General features: G+C 33.5%; 2 protein-coding genes across 3 annotated transcripts in view; both read left to right on the top strand.

Annotated features, from left to right (window-relative positions):
* LOC114336418 (uncharacterized) overlaps window positions 1-15759 on the top strand; it is a 407921-nt gene extending 392162 nt beyond the window's left edge. For both annotated transcript variants that reach the window (XM_050646095.1, XM_050646094.1), the window contains exons 4-5: window positions 11400-11559; window positions 13661-15759. In XM_050646095.1, the coding sequence (XP_050502052.1) occupies window positions 11400-11559; window positions 13661-13871 (371 nt within the window). In that variant the 3' untranslated portion in view covers window positions 13872-15759. The remainder of the gene's footprint in view (window positions 1-11399; window positions 11560-13660) is intronic.
* Window positions 15671-16478, top strand: LOC126881688 (60S ribosomal protein L13-like). Its single transcript, XM_050646096.1, is given in 1 exon segment — window positions 15671-16478. A coding segment is annotated over 1 exon segment (672 nt). The 5' UTR covers window positions 15671-15747; the 3' UTR covers window positions 16420-16478.
* Window positions 16479-17994: the final 1516 nt, after the last annotated feature.

Below are 17994 nucleotides of genomic sequence, written 5' to 3'. Positions count from 1 at the left end.
GTATAATATAGTCGGTTCGCTAAACTCGCTAAAAACGGTTTGTGTAATGTGTAATGAATATATGAATTGTAATTTTGTTCTTTTAAATAATTTTTAGGTGAATATCAGTTTAGTAGGTATAGTCAGTTCGCTAAACTCAGACACAACTGGCTAGTGATTTTAGTAGGTTATTTTTTTTTTTTGTTTTTGGCCAATTTTACCAAAATTGGCAAAATTACTATTTAGTAATTATTAACTATTTAGTAATTATGTTTTTGCCAATTTTACCAAATTGGCAAAATTACTTAGGGTATTAAAATCACTAGTCAATTGTGTCTGAGTTTAGCGAACCGACTATACCTACTAAACTGATATTCACCTAAAAATTATTTAAAAGAACAAAATTACAATTCATATATTCATTACACAAACCGATATTGAAATATTATATAGGTACCTACCTAATGTGATGGTACCTACATGGGTTACTTAGTAGTACTTGCATTTTCTTGTGTCATTACTTTCACTAGCGATATATTTAGAAATAGCCGGAGGCTCAAAGATTGCCCAGTTCATTGACAATTGTATTGACGACATTTAGCGCTCCGAATGGAAGAGGTTATAACAATTTTCTTATGCTTTCCCTCATCACATTATCAATTGGAAGTTTTTTATCCCAATACGGAATATACAGGAATGGTAATTACAGAGATTTACAAAATTACCGACAAATGAGATTTTTATTATTTGAATGGGTTTATTCAACGAAGATAATCCATATAAGTACCTACTCTGTATCTAATTGTGAAAAATTAACTTTGATATTTAGGAGAATCTGTTTATTTTTTTCTTTTAATTACCAAATAAATAAATTCGTCAAAGCTCACTGAAATGAGTGGACCGCAACATTTATGATGGGTTTAAAAATCTGAAAGTTTTAGAGATGTGGTGTTAAAGGGAAATTTTGCGCATTAAATCGACTGAGTAAAATAAAGAAAGAGAATTTATTATTCTAAATGGGAAATAAGCCACAATTAAGCTTAAAAAATGATTTTATTAACGTTTCGACTTCCACTTCGGACGTCGTTGTCAAAATACAAAATATTAGATAATAAATTAAACAAAGATGTTGTTGCTTATTAAAAAAGATTCTTCTAATTTTAACAATTTTTCATTTATTAATATGTTGCATTTTGACAACGACGTCCAAAGTAGAAGTCGAAACGACAGTAAAACCTCTTCCATGTCGGCACATTGATCTCAAGAAGGGATACCGGCAGTACGCAATTGGTAATTCACCAGTGGTGGATGCGGGTTTTCCCTGTTAAAATCCGTACGTTTCTATGCGACTACCAATGCGAGAGTGGGGCTAAAGCGACTGCCAACATTGCGCGGTCGCCATGCGCGACTACAGATTTTACTTCCAATTTTTCGGAGAGTGGTTCTACTGTCCCTCTTTATACTGTGTCGAAACGTTAATAAAATCATTTTTTAAGTTTAATTGTCCTTTATTTCCCATTTAGAATATCTAATAAATTACATAAATGCCACAAAGAAATAGCTTCACAACAATATAAAGAAAGAGAAAGAAGACGTGAATCCAGAAAATATATTCGGAAAAGTAAAGCTAGTTAAATTTAGAGATTCCACGAAACATATTAGAAATACAATTGTTTTCCAATGAAGAAAAAGAATATCATGGTTAAACTCAGGGGTGGGCAAAAGCCGGCGGATGCTGCCCTTTTACTTACTTTATCCGGCCCGTTGAGAAATCCCGCAAGCAATTTTTTTAAGAGCGTACGTGCAAAATTTCGGGCAAATGCTTTTTAAATACATTCATTTTTTTTTCGAATCCTGAGAAAACTAATAAGTATTTTTGAAAAATTTAAACGCAGAATGAAATATTACATTTATAGAGAGGGCCAAAAAGTTCCTAAAAACTTATATAATGTTCATTTTAATAAGTCACATGGGTAAAAAAAATAGAAAATTTAGTGTGATTTTCAATTTCAAATATTTTATTCAAAATAAACTTTTTGTTTATTCTAAGGGACTTTCGGCCCTCGGTAATAATGTAATCTTTCATTCTGCGTTTAAATTTTTCAAAAATATTTTATTAGTTTTCTCAGGATTAAAAAAAGTGAATGCATTTAAAAAGCATTGGTCCGAAATTTTGCGCCTACGCTCTTAATCTCTTGTATGCGATTTTGTTGAAATCAAGAGTATTAGTGTTTGTAGTGTTCATATAAATATTGAATCTCTATCTTCTACTTTTCTTAAAATTGTCTGTGTGTTTAACCATGTCCAGGCGCGAATATTTTTCGGCCACGGCATTTGTCGTCTACCAGGACCCCTTTTCCTTCGACTTTACCCTTCATAATAAGCTGCTGCAACAACTTACAACAACGTACTTATGATTTGTAAGTATGTGCCCTATCTCTTTACTCTCTTTCTCCTTTTAATGAAGGTCAAAAGTTCTCTAGTCCTTCCCCATTGTATGTAACACAATTTCGTTCGTAATATGATCGGTTTATGGTATTTTCAAATTCTCCTAAAAGCCACATCTCAAAAGCTTCTAGATTTTTCATTAAGTCAGCATTAACAATCCAATGTTTTGCCGAAAATGGGGAAGGAATACGAAGTCATAAAACCATACAAAAGAGAAAACTGGAATATCTAGGCCACATAATGAGAGGGGAAAAGTACTCCCCGCTAAGGCTCATAATCCAAAGAAAAATCTCGGGAAACAGAAACGTGGGACGTAGGAAGATTTCCTGGTTGCCAAATTTGAGGAATTGGTACGGGTGCAGTTCAATACAGTTGTTCAGAGCTGCAGCCAACAAAGTTAAGATTTCTGTGACGGTAGCCAACCTCCGATAGAAGACGGTACCGCAAGAAGAAGAACAATCCAATAAAGAAGAATAAAGTGGACATAACATTTTTATTATTATCCCGGTTTTTCAGTCTAGTCCTTCCTCATTGTATGTAACACAATTTCGTTCGTAATATGATCGGTTTATGGTATTTTCAAATTCTCCTAGAAGCCACATCTCAAAAGCTTCTAGATTTTTCATTAAGTCAGCATTAACAATCCAATGTTTTGCCGAAAATGGGGAAGGAATACGAAGTCATAAAACCATACAAAAGAGAAAACTGGAATATCTAGGCCACATAATGAGAGGGGAAAAGTACTCCCCGCTAAGGCTCATAATCCAAAGAAAAATCTCGGGAAACAGAAACGTGGGACGTAGGAAGATTTCCTGGTTGCCAAATTTGAGGAATTGGTACGGGTGCAGTTCAATACAGTTGTTCAGAGCTGCAGCCAACAAAGTTAAGATTTCTGTGACGGTAGCCAACCTCCGATAGAAGACGGTACCGCAAGAAGAAGAACAATCCAATAAAGAAGAATAAAGTGGACATAACATTTTTATTATTATCCCGGTTTTTCAGTCTAGTCCTTCCTCATTGTATGTAACACAATTTCGTTCGTAATATGATCGGTTTATGGTATTTTCAAATTCTCCTAAAAGCCACATCTCAAAAGCTTCTAGATTTTTCATTAAGTCAGCATTAACAATCCAATGTTTTGCCGAAAATGGGGAAGGAATACGAAGTCATAAAACCATACAAAAGAGAAAACTGGAATATCTAGGCCACATAATGAGAGGGGAAAAGTACTCCCCGCTAAGGCTCATAATCCAAAGAAAAATCTCGGGAAACAGAAACGTGGGACGTAGGAAGATATCCTGGTTGCCAAATTTGAGGAAGTGGTACGGGTGCAGTTCAATACAGTTGTTCAGAGCTGCAGCCAACAAAGTTAGGATTTCTGTGACGGTAGCCAACCTCCGATAGAAGACGGTACCGCAAGAAGAAGAACAATCCAATAAAGAAGACTAAAGTGGACATAACATTTTTATTATTATCCCGGTTTTTCAGTCTAGTCCTTCCCCATTGTATGTAACACAATTTCGTTCGTAATATGATCGGTTTATGGTATTTTCAAATTCTCCTAAAAGCCACATCTCAAAAGCTTCTAGATTTTTCATTAAGTCAGCATTAACAATCCAATGTTTTGCCGAAAATGGGGAAGGAATACGAAGTCATAAAACCATACAAAAGAGAAAACTGGAATATCTAGGCCACATAATGAGAGGGGAAAAGTACTCCCCGCTAAGGCTCATAATCCAAAGAAAAATCTCGGGAAACAGAAACGTGGGACGTAGGAAGATTTCCTGGTTGCCAAATTTGAGGAAGTGGTACGGGTGCAGTTCAATACAGTTGTTCAGAGCTGCAGCCAACAAAGTTAAGATTTCTGTGACGGTAGCCAACCTCCGATAGAAGACGGTACCGCAAGAAGAAGAACAATCCAATAAAGAAGAATAAAGTGGGCATAACATTTTTATTATTATCCCGGTTTTTTAGTCTAGTCCTTCCCCATTGTATGTAACACAATTTCGTTCGTAATATGATCGGTTTATGGTATTTTCAAATTCTCCTAAAAGCCACATCTCAAAAGCTTCTAGATTTTTCATTAAGTCAGCATTAACAATCCAATGTTTTGCCGAAAATGGGGAAGGAATACGAAGTCATAAAACCATACAAAAGAGAAAACTGGAATATCTACGCCACATAATGAGAGGGGAAAAGTACTCCCCGCTAAGGCTCATAATCCAAAGAAAAATCTCGGGAAACAGAAACGTGAGACGTAGGAAGATTTCCTGGTTGCCAAATTTGAGGAAGTGGTACGGGTGCAGTTCAATACAGTTGTTCAGAGCTGCAGCCAATAAAGTTAAGATTTCTGTGACGGTAGCCAACCTCCGATAGAAGACGGTACCGCAAGAAGAAGAACAATCCAATAAAGCAGAATAAAGTGGACATAACATTTTTATTATTATCCCGGTTTTTCATGGCGTTCTCCGCCTTCCGGTTCCCAGTTTCTAGCTTCGTTGGTTGTTGCATTCGCCAGGGTGAAGGTTCCTTTCCGACATTGCCTTCTGAATGCCGCCTAGTAAGGATTGTTTCGGCCTTCCTCTTTTCCTTCCTTCCCTTGGCATCCATTTTAAAATTTGTTATGGCAGCCTGTCATCGTCCATTATTTCTACATGACCATACAAGATCAGTTGTCTTCTTTAAATTTCGTCTATGATGGTGGACTTGACATAACATTTTACCATCCGATATCAGATTTGCAGATTGAATCTTTGGTTGCTCAGAAATTTCATCATCTTCAAAAAGACTGCTCTTGATTACTCTATTCTTGATCGAATTTCTGAATTTCATTTTTTATCTGGATCCTGGTTATGGCTTAGTATAATGGATCATTTTAAAAATTGTGTAATTTTACTGGACATAAATTGTTCGCATGTACACCCAAGTAAAACATCAACAGTCAAATGTACTTGTCCAAATGTTTTAAAATGATACCTATAGTATTTTGGTCAAAAAAATTTCTTGGGCAGAAAAAAAAGAAAAAGGAGAAATTTTGAAAATTTCATTTTTGCCCGCGCTTAAAAGTATTTGCCCACCCCTGGTTTAACTCTTCCTCAAATTTAGAAAAAAACTGAACAAATGAATCCCACTAGGAACATTGTTCATGTAGGAAATATAGAATCCCTTGGCAGGAGCGAACACCTTACTTACGTAGACGAATGTGAGATGAGCCTTTGGAAACCTTTGAGAGATTCAACTCACATTCCGTTTAAAATCGATAATAAATCAGAAATTTTTACGTTAATGTCGCAGCATATCATCCAGGTAGCGATTCCAGCACGTAGCATTTAGTTTCCGAAAAATATAATTTAAATGGTTTTAAATATGAACAATTCACACTGTCTGGAACGTATCGCATCAGACACATTTAAGTAAAATCAGGTGTTTCGGAGACTACGTGCTCGGAGACTATGTGCTGGAAACGCTACGTGCATGATAATATGCCGCGACCTTTAATCTTAAAAATTAAGTCACAACGTTTTAGGTAAAATTAATGATTTTCCTCACAGATATATAATAATATCGTATGCATAAGTAGTTCCCAGTTTAGTGGTTCCTTCCCATTCTTTTCTTTTGCACTTCTTCGTTTTACTTCTTTGTTTTTTCTTTGTATTTCTCCATGTCTTCTGGCGATTGGGTGTTCATTGGGTAATACAACCCGTATGAGCGCCAATGGAGAATTTAAAATTCTTAATTGCATGTCAAAAAATGCAGCGTTAACTATCTCTGAAAACCTACCAAACATTTGCATATCTCAACCGGTATTAAAGCAATAAATAAATCGTCAGTTTGTAAGAAAAAATTTAACATCTCGAATTTCGGGAACGAAGCATTTGGGGCATATATTTGTAAAGCAACAAACGGTCATTATTTTTCATGCAGAATTGAAGTGATTATTTCATTCATAGGAGATTCTGACCAATAGAAAGCTACAGAAATCTGAATTAAATCGATAATTTTTGATAATTGCCCGTCGTTAAGTATATTACGTCAGTTGCCCTTCGTTGCTACGAAAAAATACATTCAGTGACATTAATGACAATTAATGTTTTAAAAATTATAAAAGTGATGACTTTCAATCGTCAAATATTTATAAAAACTTTGTGTTTAATTGTACTAATTTGTACTTACATAAATAAATTACAATAAAATTTTATTTTTGAACAGTTTTATTCATGAAATAATCGCAACAAATTGCACTCGAACTCTAAAATTAATATAGAATTTTTGCAGTCGTGACACTTTGACATAATTTCACTCGCCTTTGGCTCGTGAAATTAAAACTGTCAAAGTGTCACTCAGGAAAAATTAAATAATTTTAGAGCTCTTGTGCAATTAATACTGATTATTTCATTCATAGGAGATTCCGACCAATAGAAAGCTACAGAAATCTAAATTAAACTCATAACTTTTTTGATAATTGCCCGTCTTCAAGCATATTACGTCAGATGCCCTTCGTTGCTACGAAAAAATACATTCAGTGACATTAATGACAAATGTTTTAAAAATTATAAAAGTGATGACTTTCAACCGTCAAATACATATGTATAACAACTGTGTGTTTAGTTGTACTAATTTGTACTTACATAAATAAATTACAATAAAATTTTGGTTTTGAACAGTTTTATTCATGAAATAATCGCAACAAATTGCACTCGATCTCTAAAATTAATATAGAATTTTAGAGCTCTTGTAATTAGGCCTTTGAATTTTAGAGCCTACTACTGATAATTTGTTAGTTATAGTTTGTCACACTTATTTAACAACACCCTGTATTAATGAAGAACATGGCTAGTTGTTAAAGTACATAACTTTTTTATTATCCAACAAACGCGAATGAATCAAAAACAGAATGTTAAGAAAACCTGAGGCTATAGTTGGGTTTTAATTTCTGTATTTTATAAATGCTAGAATATTCCACAAGGTGTGGTGAACTTTGAGAAAAAAAAACACAAATTGATTGGTACCTACACCCGGTATACAATAGGTTTGTTCCAACTCAATACAAAACCGTTCTTGAACGGTTACGAGTATGCGCAGTAACGAAAAATGTGTTACTGCGCATAATGATTCGTTATTGCGCATGCGCGTAACGATTCAAGAACGATTTTGTATCGAGTTGGAACAAACTCACAGGGCCCCCGCTACCATATGTGCAATGCACACGGGCGCCATTCTTTAGGGGCGCCAAAACCAGGGTCAAAAATTGCAAAAAAAACATTCAAAACTAACAAAAAAGTTGAGAAATTAAATAGGATTAAGGATAAACACACACGAAATGTTATTATCTAGTGTACTTATATCAATTATATTACTGCCGATTCCCATTTGCGAGAACATATCAGAAGTCAGGCATTTTAATTTATTTTGTTATGATTTTATTCTGATTGTTTCATTTTGATATTTTTATTTTAGGATTTTAGTCTACAAATAATAGTCCGCTTACTCACGGTTTTTGCTATGAATTTTAAAGAACCGCTTTACGGAGAGGGAAAATGGGGAAATTCTCCCCCTAACAAGGTCCAAAATAAAAAAAATTATTGAAACATAAAAATATGTTATCCGACATGAAAGTTAAACCACAGACAGACAAATTCAATCCAATAAACACGCTAGTTAGGAATATTAAGGGAACTTAATGCATTAAGTTATTATTTAAGTCTTTTAGTAGTTTGAGTTTACATCTTTTTTATGTCTTTCTATTGGTGTTTAATTAAAAGTTCCCCCCTAAGGAAAATTTCCCCGACCAAGGCAAAAGTCTAGATCCTCCACTGATTCTCGGGACTGAAAAAACATACGTTCAAAATCAGTCCGGAATTGGATAAATTGACTAATTATAAGCAACTTTTGTTCTATAGACATTTTCATTAGTTCAATACTTTTCGAGTTATTTATCTTGAATAAATTCCTTTTTTTCCAAATAACTTAAAAATTATTAGTGATACCAAAAATGTCAAGTAGGTAGTAAAAAATTTCAAGCAGTAAAAAGTAAGGTTTTGCTTTTCTGAATATTTTGGATTTTTTGTTTTGCTGTTATGGCTGTTCAAAATTTGCATACACTCGTGATTACTGACTAGTTCAAGCCCTTTTAACTGTAGCCTTTTCAAAAATAAGCACTTTAAATCAATGAAACTTCAGATCATATAAACAATACATAAGTAAAGTAACTTGTGGCGAAGCGGTAACGATTAATTTCATTTGGATGCTAATTAGGGGGTAATTTTCACGATTTTTTACGAAAAAAAGGGACCAACATTATTTTGAGCGTAACTTACTTGCTTGTGATATTAAAAAAACCCAAAAAAGAATCAAAAATATAGCTTCCTTTAAACACTTATTTCACATTGAAATATTCGATTTGTAATTTGACGTATAAGAACCACCTTTTCATTAGTTTCAACTAACTGTGCTTCTACTGGGTCTGCAGACTTCATTAATATACAGTCGTAAAAATGAAAGAATACCCATGAACGATCACATCAATAATTTATTTTGTATTTGCTGTCTTTTTCTATAAATAATATCAAACGTTTGTTATAGAAAAAGACAGCAGATACAAAATAAGTGATTGATGTGATCATTCATGGAGCTTCGCTGCTGGCGCTCCTAGCGGATTACTACTTCAACTTTCACCGGTAATTTTTAAATTTATTATTTAATTGTTATCGCTTAACATTTACAACGCAAAAAAGTTATTAAATTGTAATCGATTTTTTTAAGATTTTGCTAATCATTTTGACGTTCTATTGATAAAATATGAATTTCTTACTTCGGATACTTTCACAATTATCGTGTAGATGGCGCTAATATTTTTAGATTAAATTATAATTACATATTACGGAACATTAAAAAAACTTAAATTCAGTATTTAAAACGTAAGTATATTTAAGGTAAAAATATATACCATAGCTTTGACCAACTAATATTTTTTATAATTAATGTTTTTAATTTTAATTTTAAATTAATCACTTTGACATTTATGTCAAATTTCCGGTAAACGTTTACAGACTTGCCACTACTGGCGCTCGCAAATTTGTAAATATCCCCTCTACGTACGAGCTCACAGCTTATACGCTCTGAGCTTCGCTGGTGTCGCTCCTGGCGGATTACTAATTCAACTTTCACCGGTAATTTTTAAATTTATTATTTAATTGTTATCGCTTAATATTTACAACGCTAAAAAGTAATTAAATTGTAATAGATTTTTTTAAGATTTTGCTAATCATTTTGACGTTCTATTGATGAAATATTAATTTCTTACTTCGGATACTTTCACAATTATCGTGTAGATGGCGCTAAGATTAATATAGATTAATTTATAATCACATATTACGGAACATTAAAAAAACGTAAATTCGGTATTTAAAACGTAAGTATATTTAAGGTAAAAATATATACCACAGCTTTGACCAACTAATATTTTTTATAATTAATGTTTTTAATTTTAATTTTAAATTAATCACTTTGACATTTATGTCAAATTTCCGGTAATCGTTTACAGACTTGCCACTACTGGCGCTCGCGAATTTATAAATATCCCCTCTACGTACGAGCTCACAGCGTATACGCGTAGAGGGGATATTTATAAATTCGCGAGCGCCAGTAGTGGCAAGTCTGTAAACGATTACCGGAAATTTGACATAAATGTCAAAGTGATTAATTTAAAATTAAAAACATTAATTATAAAAAATATTAGTTGGTCAAAGCTGTGGTATATATTTTTACCTTAAATATATTTAAGTTTTAAATACTGAATTTAAGTTTTTTTAATGTTCCGTAATATGTAATTATAAATTAATCTATTAATCTTACCGCCATCTACACGATAATTGTGAAAGTATCCGAAGTAAGAAATTTATATTTTATCAATAGAACGTCAAAATGATTAGCAAAATCTTAAAAGAATCGATTACAATTTAATTACTTTTTTGCGTTGTAAATATTAAGCGATAACAATTAAATAATAAATTTAAAAATTACCGGTGAAAGTTGAATTAGTAGTCCGCTAGGAGCGACACCAGCGAAGCTTAGAGCGTATAAGGCTTTTCATTCACAGTCATTTGTTTCGAGCTTCTGTCATATGTTGTATAATCTGTATATAATATTTGTATACACACAGATTATACAACATATGACAAAATGCGATTATAAACAAAATGACAATCGATGAAAAGTCTGTCATTTTTCCGACTGTAGGTAAACCATTTTTGTATTACTTTGTACTTACACCATTTTTTTTTCACTTTTAGCATACTTACTCGCAAATAACTAGAAAAGTATTGAAAAGTATTATTGACTTAGTGAAAAAACTTTATAAGTAGAAAAAGAGTGAAAAGTTGTTCAAATTAGTCATTTTATTCAATTCCGGACTTTTTTGAACGTATCTTTTTTCACATCCGAGAAGGGGTGAATAAAATCAACAAAAATCACTTTTTTCCTTGACACGTTAGCTAAGCTATGTGTATGCCAAATGTCATGTCAATCCAACCGGTCCTTAAAAATTCGGAGGTTTTACAATATTTTACCTTGAGTGAATGGCCTATACATATGATTTCTAAAGTTCAGTTTTTTGGTTTATTTCAAGCACCTACCTACCTTTAAAAAATAAATAAAAAGCATAACCCAAAATGCCTTAAGGGGCGCCAAAATCCTTTTTTGCACACAGGCGCCAGTAACTCTTACGGGGGGCCCTGCAAACCTAATGACAACTTGGGTGTCTAGCAACAATATTATTACAGCGATATTGTTAAAGAATAAGACTATAACATAAATCACTTAAATCGGACAACAGGCTTAGGAAATTCGAAACATCAAAATGACCCATTTTGTGGGTGGCCCGGTTTCTCTAATGCGCAGTGTAATATGAAGATTTATTAATATTATCTCAAAATAAAAAATATTTATGTTATAATTTATATGCATTGTTACAGAACCTGAAGAAGTCAGTCCTTACGCTGAAGGGGCTGTTCAAGAAAGTTCCTTGTTTGGAATCTATGACGATAAAGGAATATTCAGAAGGGTTGCGGTGCCGATAGCGTACAAATCCAGGGATCGAAGTTTGAGTTACTCCTATGGAGATTCTTATATAGAGTAAGTAGTATTTAACATTTTTCCTACAATTCATATTAATAGATTAGGAAATAATCTGTCCAGAGCAGATTATGGATCTAATCACAACCCTTTAGTCGCCGATGCAAGAGTCAGGCTAAAACGAATAGAGAAGAACAATAAGCAAAAGAAATTTACTATGTCGGATGTTAATAAAAGTGTGATAAAATAAAATCGAAAATAATGTAAACAATTACATGAAAGAAATGAGAACAGTCAAAAATGTTAAGAAAACATGGAAATTATTTCGTGAACATATGACCAAGATACTAGAAGAACATAGCTACTTACTTCCTTAATCATTAGGTCCTGTTTACCCTTACGAATGTAAAGAATTCGAGGTTTTAGAGTAGAAGCCTCTCCAAATGCCGCCATTCTTGCCCATCGACTCCGCTTCTCTCCAACTGTTTCCTCGCCTCCTCAGCGCCTTTTCGCCCTTTTCGCTATTCCAAGTTCTTGCTAGTCTGCCTCTTCTTCGTTTTTTGTCCAGTGCCTACTACTTAGCAAGTATGGCAAGTAGTACCTACTTGCCACACTTGCTTATTCGTGTTTCTTTGTCTTTGGCTATTTCATCCAATAATGTAACAAACAAGACAGGGCTTAATTAAAGAATATAGTGTAACTAATAAATTCAGGAAACAACAATGAACGATAGAAGAAATATTAGACCTATTAGACCTAACGAATAAGAAAATGCGAGGACAAGGCAGATGAATACATGAAACAACGAGAAATAGAACATAAAATACGGTGGGTGAAGAAAATGGGATGCATAAGAAAGTTCATTATTGGATTTTCTTGAGTTGGGATTGATTTCATATAATCGAATGAACTATCTTTTAGTAAAGTCGTCACAGGAACGTAACTCATAAATATTGGCGATATCATTTTAAAGTCTTCTACTTTAAAATGTATAATATACGTCTGAATTGCCAATATAAATGAGTCAGATTAAATAAATTATTAGAAGAATTTTTTTTACTTAGCAACAACATTTTTGATTATTTTAGTAGTATTTTGTATTTTGACAACGAAACCCGATTTGGGCTTCGAAACGTTAATAAAATCATTTTTTGGTAAAATTGTGGCTTATTCCCATTAAAAATAGTTGATTAAGAAAGTTCATGTAGTTACTGGTTTGGAAAATAGAAAAAAAAACCTAATGCTCTAATGCAGTTCAATAATAATGCCTATTATTATTGAACGAGAAATACTTGAAAGGGAGTAAGTATTCTTCTCTAATGCATTGTTTCAACTCTGCGATGTTGTCTGGCCTATTTACATAGATTTTGTTTTTTAAATAACCCCACAATCAAACGTATAATTGAGTTAAATCCGAAAAACGAATTGGCCATTCAATAAACCTCCTTCTATCTGTCAATTTGGAAATATTTCTTGAAGATGATTCCTCGCAAGATTCCTGAAATGATGCAGGGCATATGGTTTGTTGGTGAAACCAGATGTTATTAGATGGTACCTACATCCAACTCGTCTTCATTCGGGAATATGATTAACAAAGCTGGGATAAGATTAAAACACCTGCAATTCAAATTGCCATTGAAAAAGTATGGAGAATCCGTCAGAAAATAGGATAAATATGTTTGTTAGAACTCTTCCTTGCAAACTCTTCCTTCTTCGGTATCACCTGCTACAGTTCTTTGTGAACAGATTGGTAACAGTAGGTAAGAACATGTAGATAACAGTAAAGACAACATTCTGGGGATCATTTTCGCTCATGGCACTTGGTTTAGGCCAAATAGCCTAATTCAGAATTTTCTTCAGAAAAATCATCTTAGCATTCTAAATACTGCCACTTGTCATTTACTTTCAGTACAATACGACAAGCCAGAGGTGGCGCGTGACCTTGAGCGAAAATACACAGCGACAAATGCAGAATACGAGAAGGTCAGCCGCCAGTTCTCGCTTGTCGCATTATAACATTTTAACAAAGTAACTGGTAGATTCTAAAGTGGATAACTTTTCCTTTTCACTTTATTTTTAATTTTCATACTCCAAGTAAAAGTTTTGAAAAATGTGTTTCAAGTTATGATGTGGTTACATATTATTCTCTTTTTTGTTACAGCTACAATCGACAGAGTCCAGAAGGAGACCCGCCTAGTACATTCGAGGAATTTCACAGAGATAGAAGAGACTCAACCCTTCCAATATACGATGACGTCAGCAGGCAAAGTAGGAACAAGCCCCAAAATTTCAGCTTCAGCAAAAACGGCCACCTCAAAATCGATTATTCTTGTAGCTGGAATAATTTGAACAAGTTTATGAAATATAACTAGAAAATAGTTTTAAGGAAATTAACAAAGAGAGACACTTATAAAAATGAAATATTTTTAGTGTCTTTAATCGTAAAGGCACATATCCACTATGTTGGCGCTCCGCGCTCCCTTCAACTGCTCCAATCGACACGGCATACGCTCCTCTACATATAAACCGTCACCGATTGGAGCGCCGAGGCGGAGCGCGCACTGTTACACGGTCCGGGAGCCAACATAGTGGATACGTGCCTTAACACATTCAAAAAGATGTTGAAAATATGATATTAGACCAGGGCAGATCTGTGAAAAAACGTCTATTTTTGGGTGTGCGACGTGGCATTCGGATTTTTGCAGATAAAGTCAGGTGACAACTTTAACATTATGCTCCTTTTCAAATATGCCCGGAACATTAATAAAAACATTAAAATATCTGAAAAATTCGAAAAACATCGATTTTTTTCTACTTTCTTCGCTTATAACTTTAAAACGATTCATTTTGGAACAAAGTCGTAGGAAAATTAAATAAAGATAATTAAATTTTGTAGATAAACTACTGGTTAAAAATGTCTTAAATTATTACCCTTTCTGAAAAATAGCAATAAATACAAAATAAGGGGGCAAAATAAGCCTGTTTTTATTCAATGTTTTTCAACCACTTTGGTTGCACTTAGAATTTTCGTAATTCGCTTAGAAAATTCTTACGACATACCTAAATTGTTCACCAAATTTCATTAAAATCGACCGGATAGATTTTGCAGAATAATGTTGCAATCTAAATTTTTTTAAAAAAAGTTCACATTATTTAAAAACTTTCTGAAGAAAAATTAGACCATTTATAAGTTTGCTAATTTTTTACATATAAAGAGGTTCTCTACCTATCTAATACACTTTACAGAATTACAATCGGATTATTTAAGCGGCCTCAGCATTGTTTTAAAGTTTTAAACAATTTTTTGGCTTATAAACAAATACAGTGAGGACGTTTGAGTTGGCTAAATTCATTTTCTCGAGAATAGGCGTCTTTGGAGATAGATCCCGAAACAGGTCGATTTTTATTTTTAAATTCTAATTTTTTGGTATATATATCATACTAGTGACGTCATCCATCTGGGCGTGATGACGTAATCGATGATTTTCTTAAATGAAAATAGGTGCCGTGCGATAGCTCAATCGAAAGGCTATTCAACTTTGTATTCACTAATATAAACATTAACATAATTATTTATACAGGGTTTGAATTAAAAAAAAATTTGAATTAAATTAATTCCAATATTTAGATTACGTCATCACACCCAGATGGATGACGTCACTAGTATGATATTTATGCCAAAAAATTATAATTTAAAAATAAAAATCGATCTGTTTCGGGATTTATCTCCAGAGTCGCCCATTCTCAAGAAAATGAATTTATTCGAACTCATACGTCCTCACTTTATTTGTTTATAAGCCAAAACATTGTTTATAACTTTAAAACAGTGCTGAGGCCGCTTAAATAATCCGATTTTAATTCTGTTAAGTGTATTAGATAGGTAAGGAACCTCTATATGTAAAAAAATTAGCAAACTTCTAAATAATCTGCTTTTTGTTCAGGAAGTTTTTAAAAAATATGAACTTTTTTAAAAAAATTTAGATTGCAAACTTATTATGCAAAATCTATTATGTCGAGTTTAATGAAATTTGGTGGACGGTTAAAGTATGCTGTAAGAATTTTCTAAGCGAATTATGAAGGTTCTAAGTGCAACCAAAGTGGTTGAAAAATATTGAATAAAAACAGTCTTTTTTGCCCCCTTATTTTATATTAATTTCTATGTATTTTGCAGAAATTTTCCTTTTTTTTCCATTTCGTTTACAGCACGTGTCGGTGAAATCGGTGCTGTTATAGTAAAAAACAAGCACAATGGCTCCCAAACGTAATAATATGATTCCAAATGGCCATTTCCACAAGGATTGGCAACGATTCGTCAAGACTTGGTTTAACCAGCCTGCCCGTAAAATTCGCAGAAGGAATAATCGTATTAAGAAGGCTCGTGCTATTGCCCCTAGGCCTGCTGCTGGACCTTTAAGGCCTGTCGTAAGGTGTCCATCAATCAGGTACCATACTAAAGTACGCGCTGGACGTGGATTTACCCTCCAGGAATTAAAAGCTGCAGGTCTTAACCCCAGATTTGCAAGGACTGTTGGTATTGCTGTAGATCACAGACGAAGAAACAAATCAGTAGAATCAATCCAACTGAACGCTCAACGTCTTAAAGAATACAAATCCAAATTAATCCTCTTCCCCATCCACGAAAAGAAGAAGATTAGAGCTGGTGAAGCCACTTAAGAAGAACGTAGAATAGCTTCACAATTACAGGGAGAAGTTCTCCCCATCAAACAGTCAAGTCTCAGAACAAAGGCTAGAGTTCCAACTGAGGAGGAAAAGAAATTTGAAGCATATGTAACATTGAGGAAGGCCCGTGCCGATGCAAGACTTGTAGGTATCCGTGCTAAGAGAATTAAGGATGCTGCAGAAAACCCAGAGGATGTGACAAAAGCTGCTGCAGGCAAAGAAAAGAAATCCAAAAAGTAAATTAATGCATAATTTTTATATAAGATAATAAAGGATTTGTTATCAAAAAAATAAAGAAAGGGTAATAATTTAAGACATTTTAAACCAGTCGTATATTATACAAAATTCAATTATCTTTCTTTTCTTTCACTACGACTTTGTTCCAAAATGAATCGTTTTAAAGTTATAAGCAATGAAAATAGAAAAACTCGATATTTTTCGAAATTTTTAAATATTTAATTTTTTTTATTAATGTTCCGGGGATATTTGAGAAGGAGCATAACTCAATTATAATTATTGAAGTTGTCACCTAACTTTATCTGCAAAAATCGGAATGTCACCTCTCACATCCACCTCAAAACAGATGCGCCCTGGTCTATATAGATTAGTCATAATTATCACTAGAAAATGTTAGTGCTGACGAGGTCTTAAAGCTATGTGATGCATAAGAAGGTAAAAAATATTTTCTAATGCTGAAAAATTGGTATCACAAAAAATGTTTTGATTATTTTTTCTTTGTTAATAGATACCTGAGACACTGTCACGAACTTTAATCAAAAAGAAATTCCTATAAGGTCACCAATTTTAATGCAAATCACACAGTTGACAAAAAAACCCTGAACTGTATTATGAATTTATTCAGTCTTATTATTTTATGTATTTATATTTTTAGTTAAAATTGTACCTATAATGAATGTATAAAATAAAATATACTATAATTAATGATCACTTTTTTCCCATGCCCTTTCCTTCAGAATTATCTGCTCTGCTGAAGAAGAACACAAAATTACCGACTATCTGAATGTTCCCTTCCAAACGAATCTGCCTCATAACAAGTTCACTATTAGAGAGGTCAAACAAACAATTATGGAAGAAATTAACATAAGAAAGCTTCTGGTTTCGATTTGGCATTTGGAAAAATTCTTCAAGAACTATCCGAAAACTTATATATTTAACCCTATAATATGACTAAATTATTTTCCTGCTAGCATCTGGAAAGTTGCTCAGATCGTTATGATACCCAAGCTCGGGAAGAAAACAGAAGAGTTGTCTTCCTACCGACCGATAAGTCTACTGCCAATTATTTCCAAGGTTTTTGAAAAGCTATATTATAAGGCTAAAAACTATAATAGACGAAAAGAAGATAATTACAGATCACCAATTTGGATTCCGCAATAAACACAAGACAATAAAGCAAGTTCATAGAGTGGTAAATCAAATCAATAAGGACCTGAATAGTAAAAGATATTCTTCAGCAATTTTCCTCGATATATGTTTTCGACTTTCGACAAGGTGTGGCATGAAGGATTGTAAGTTAAACTAAAGATGCTATCGCTCCATCCCCACTTTCAACTTATAAAGTCATACCTGACAGATAGGCACTTCCAAATAAAACATGAAAGTGAATATACAGAGTTGCATCCAATAAATTCAGGAGTTCCACAAGGTAGCGTGCTTGGACCGATCCTGTACTTATTGTATACTGCAGACGTGTCATCAACACGACTAACCACTCTTGTGACATTTGCTGATGATAGGTACAGCCATTTTGGCGTCCCACATTGGTCTAACATCAGCCTCTAGGAACCTACAAAC

The sequence above is a fragment of the Diabrotica virgifera genome, chromosome 3, assembly GCF_917563875.1.
Source record: "Diabrotica virgifera virgifera chromosome 3, PGI_DIABVI_V3a".
In the NCBI taxonomy this organism is placed as follows: domain Eukaryota; kingdom Metazoa; phylum Arthropoda; class Insecta; order Coleoptera; family Chrysomelidae; genus Diabrotica; species Diabrotica virgifera.
This window is presented reverse-complemented; position numbering and strand designations above follow the sequence as displayed.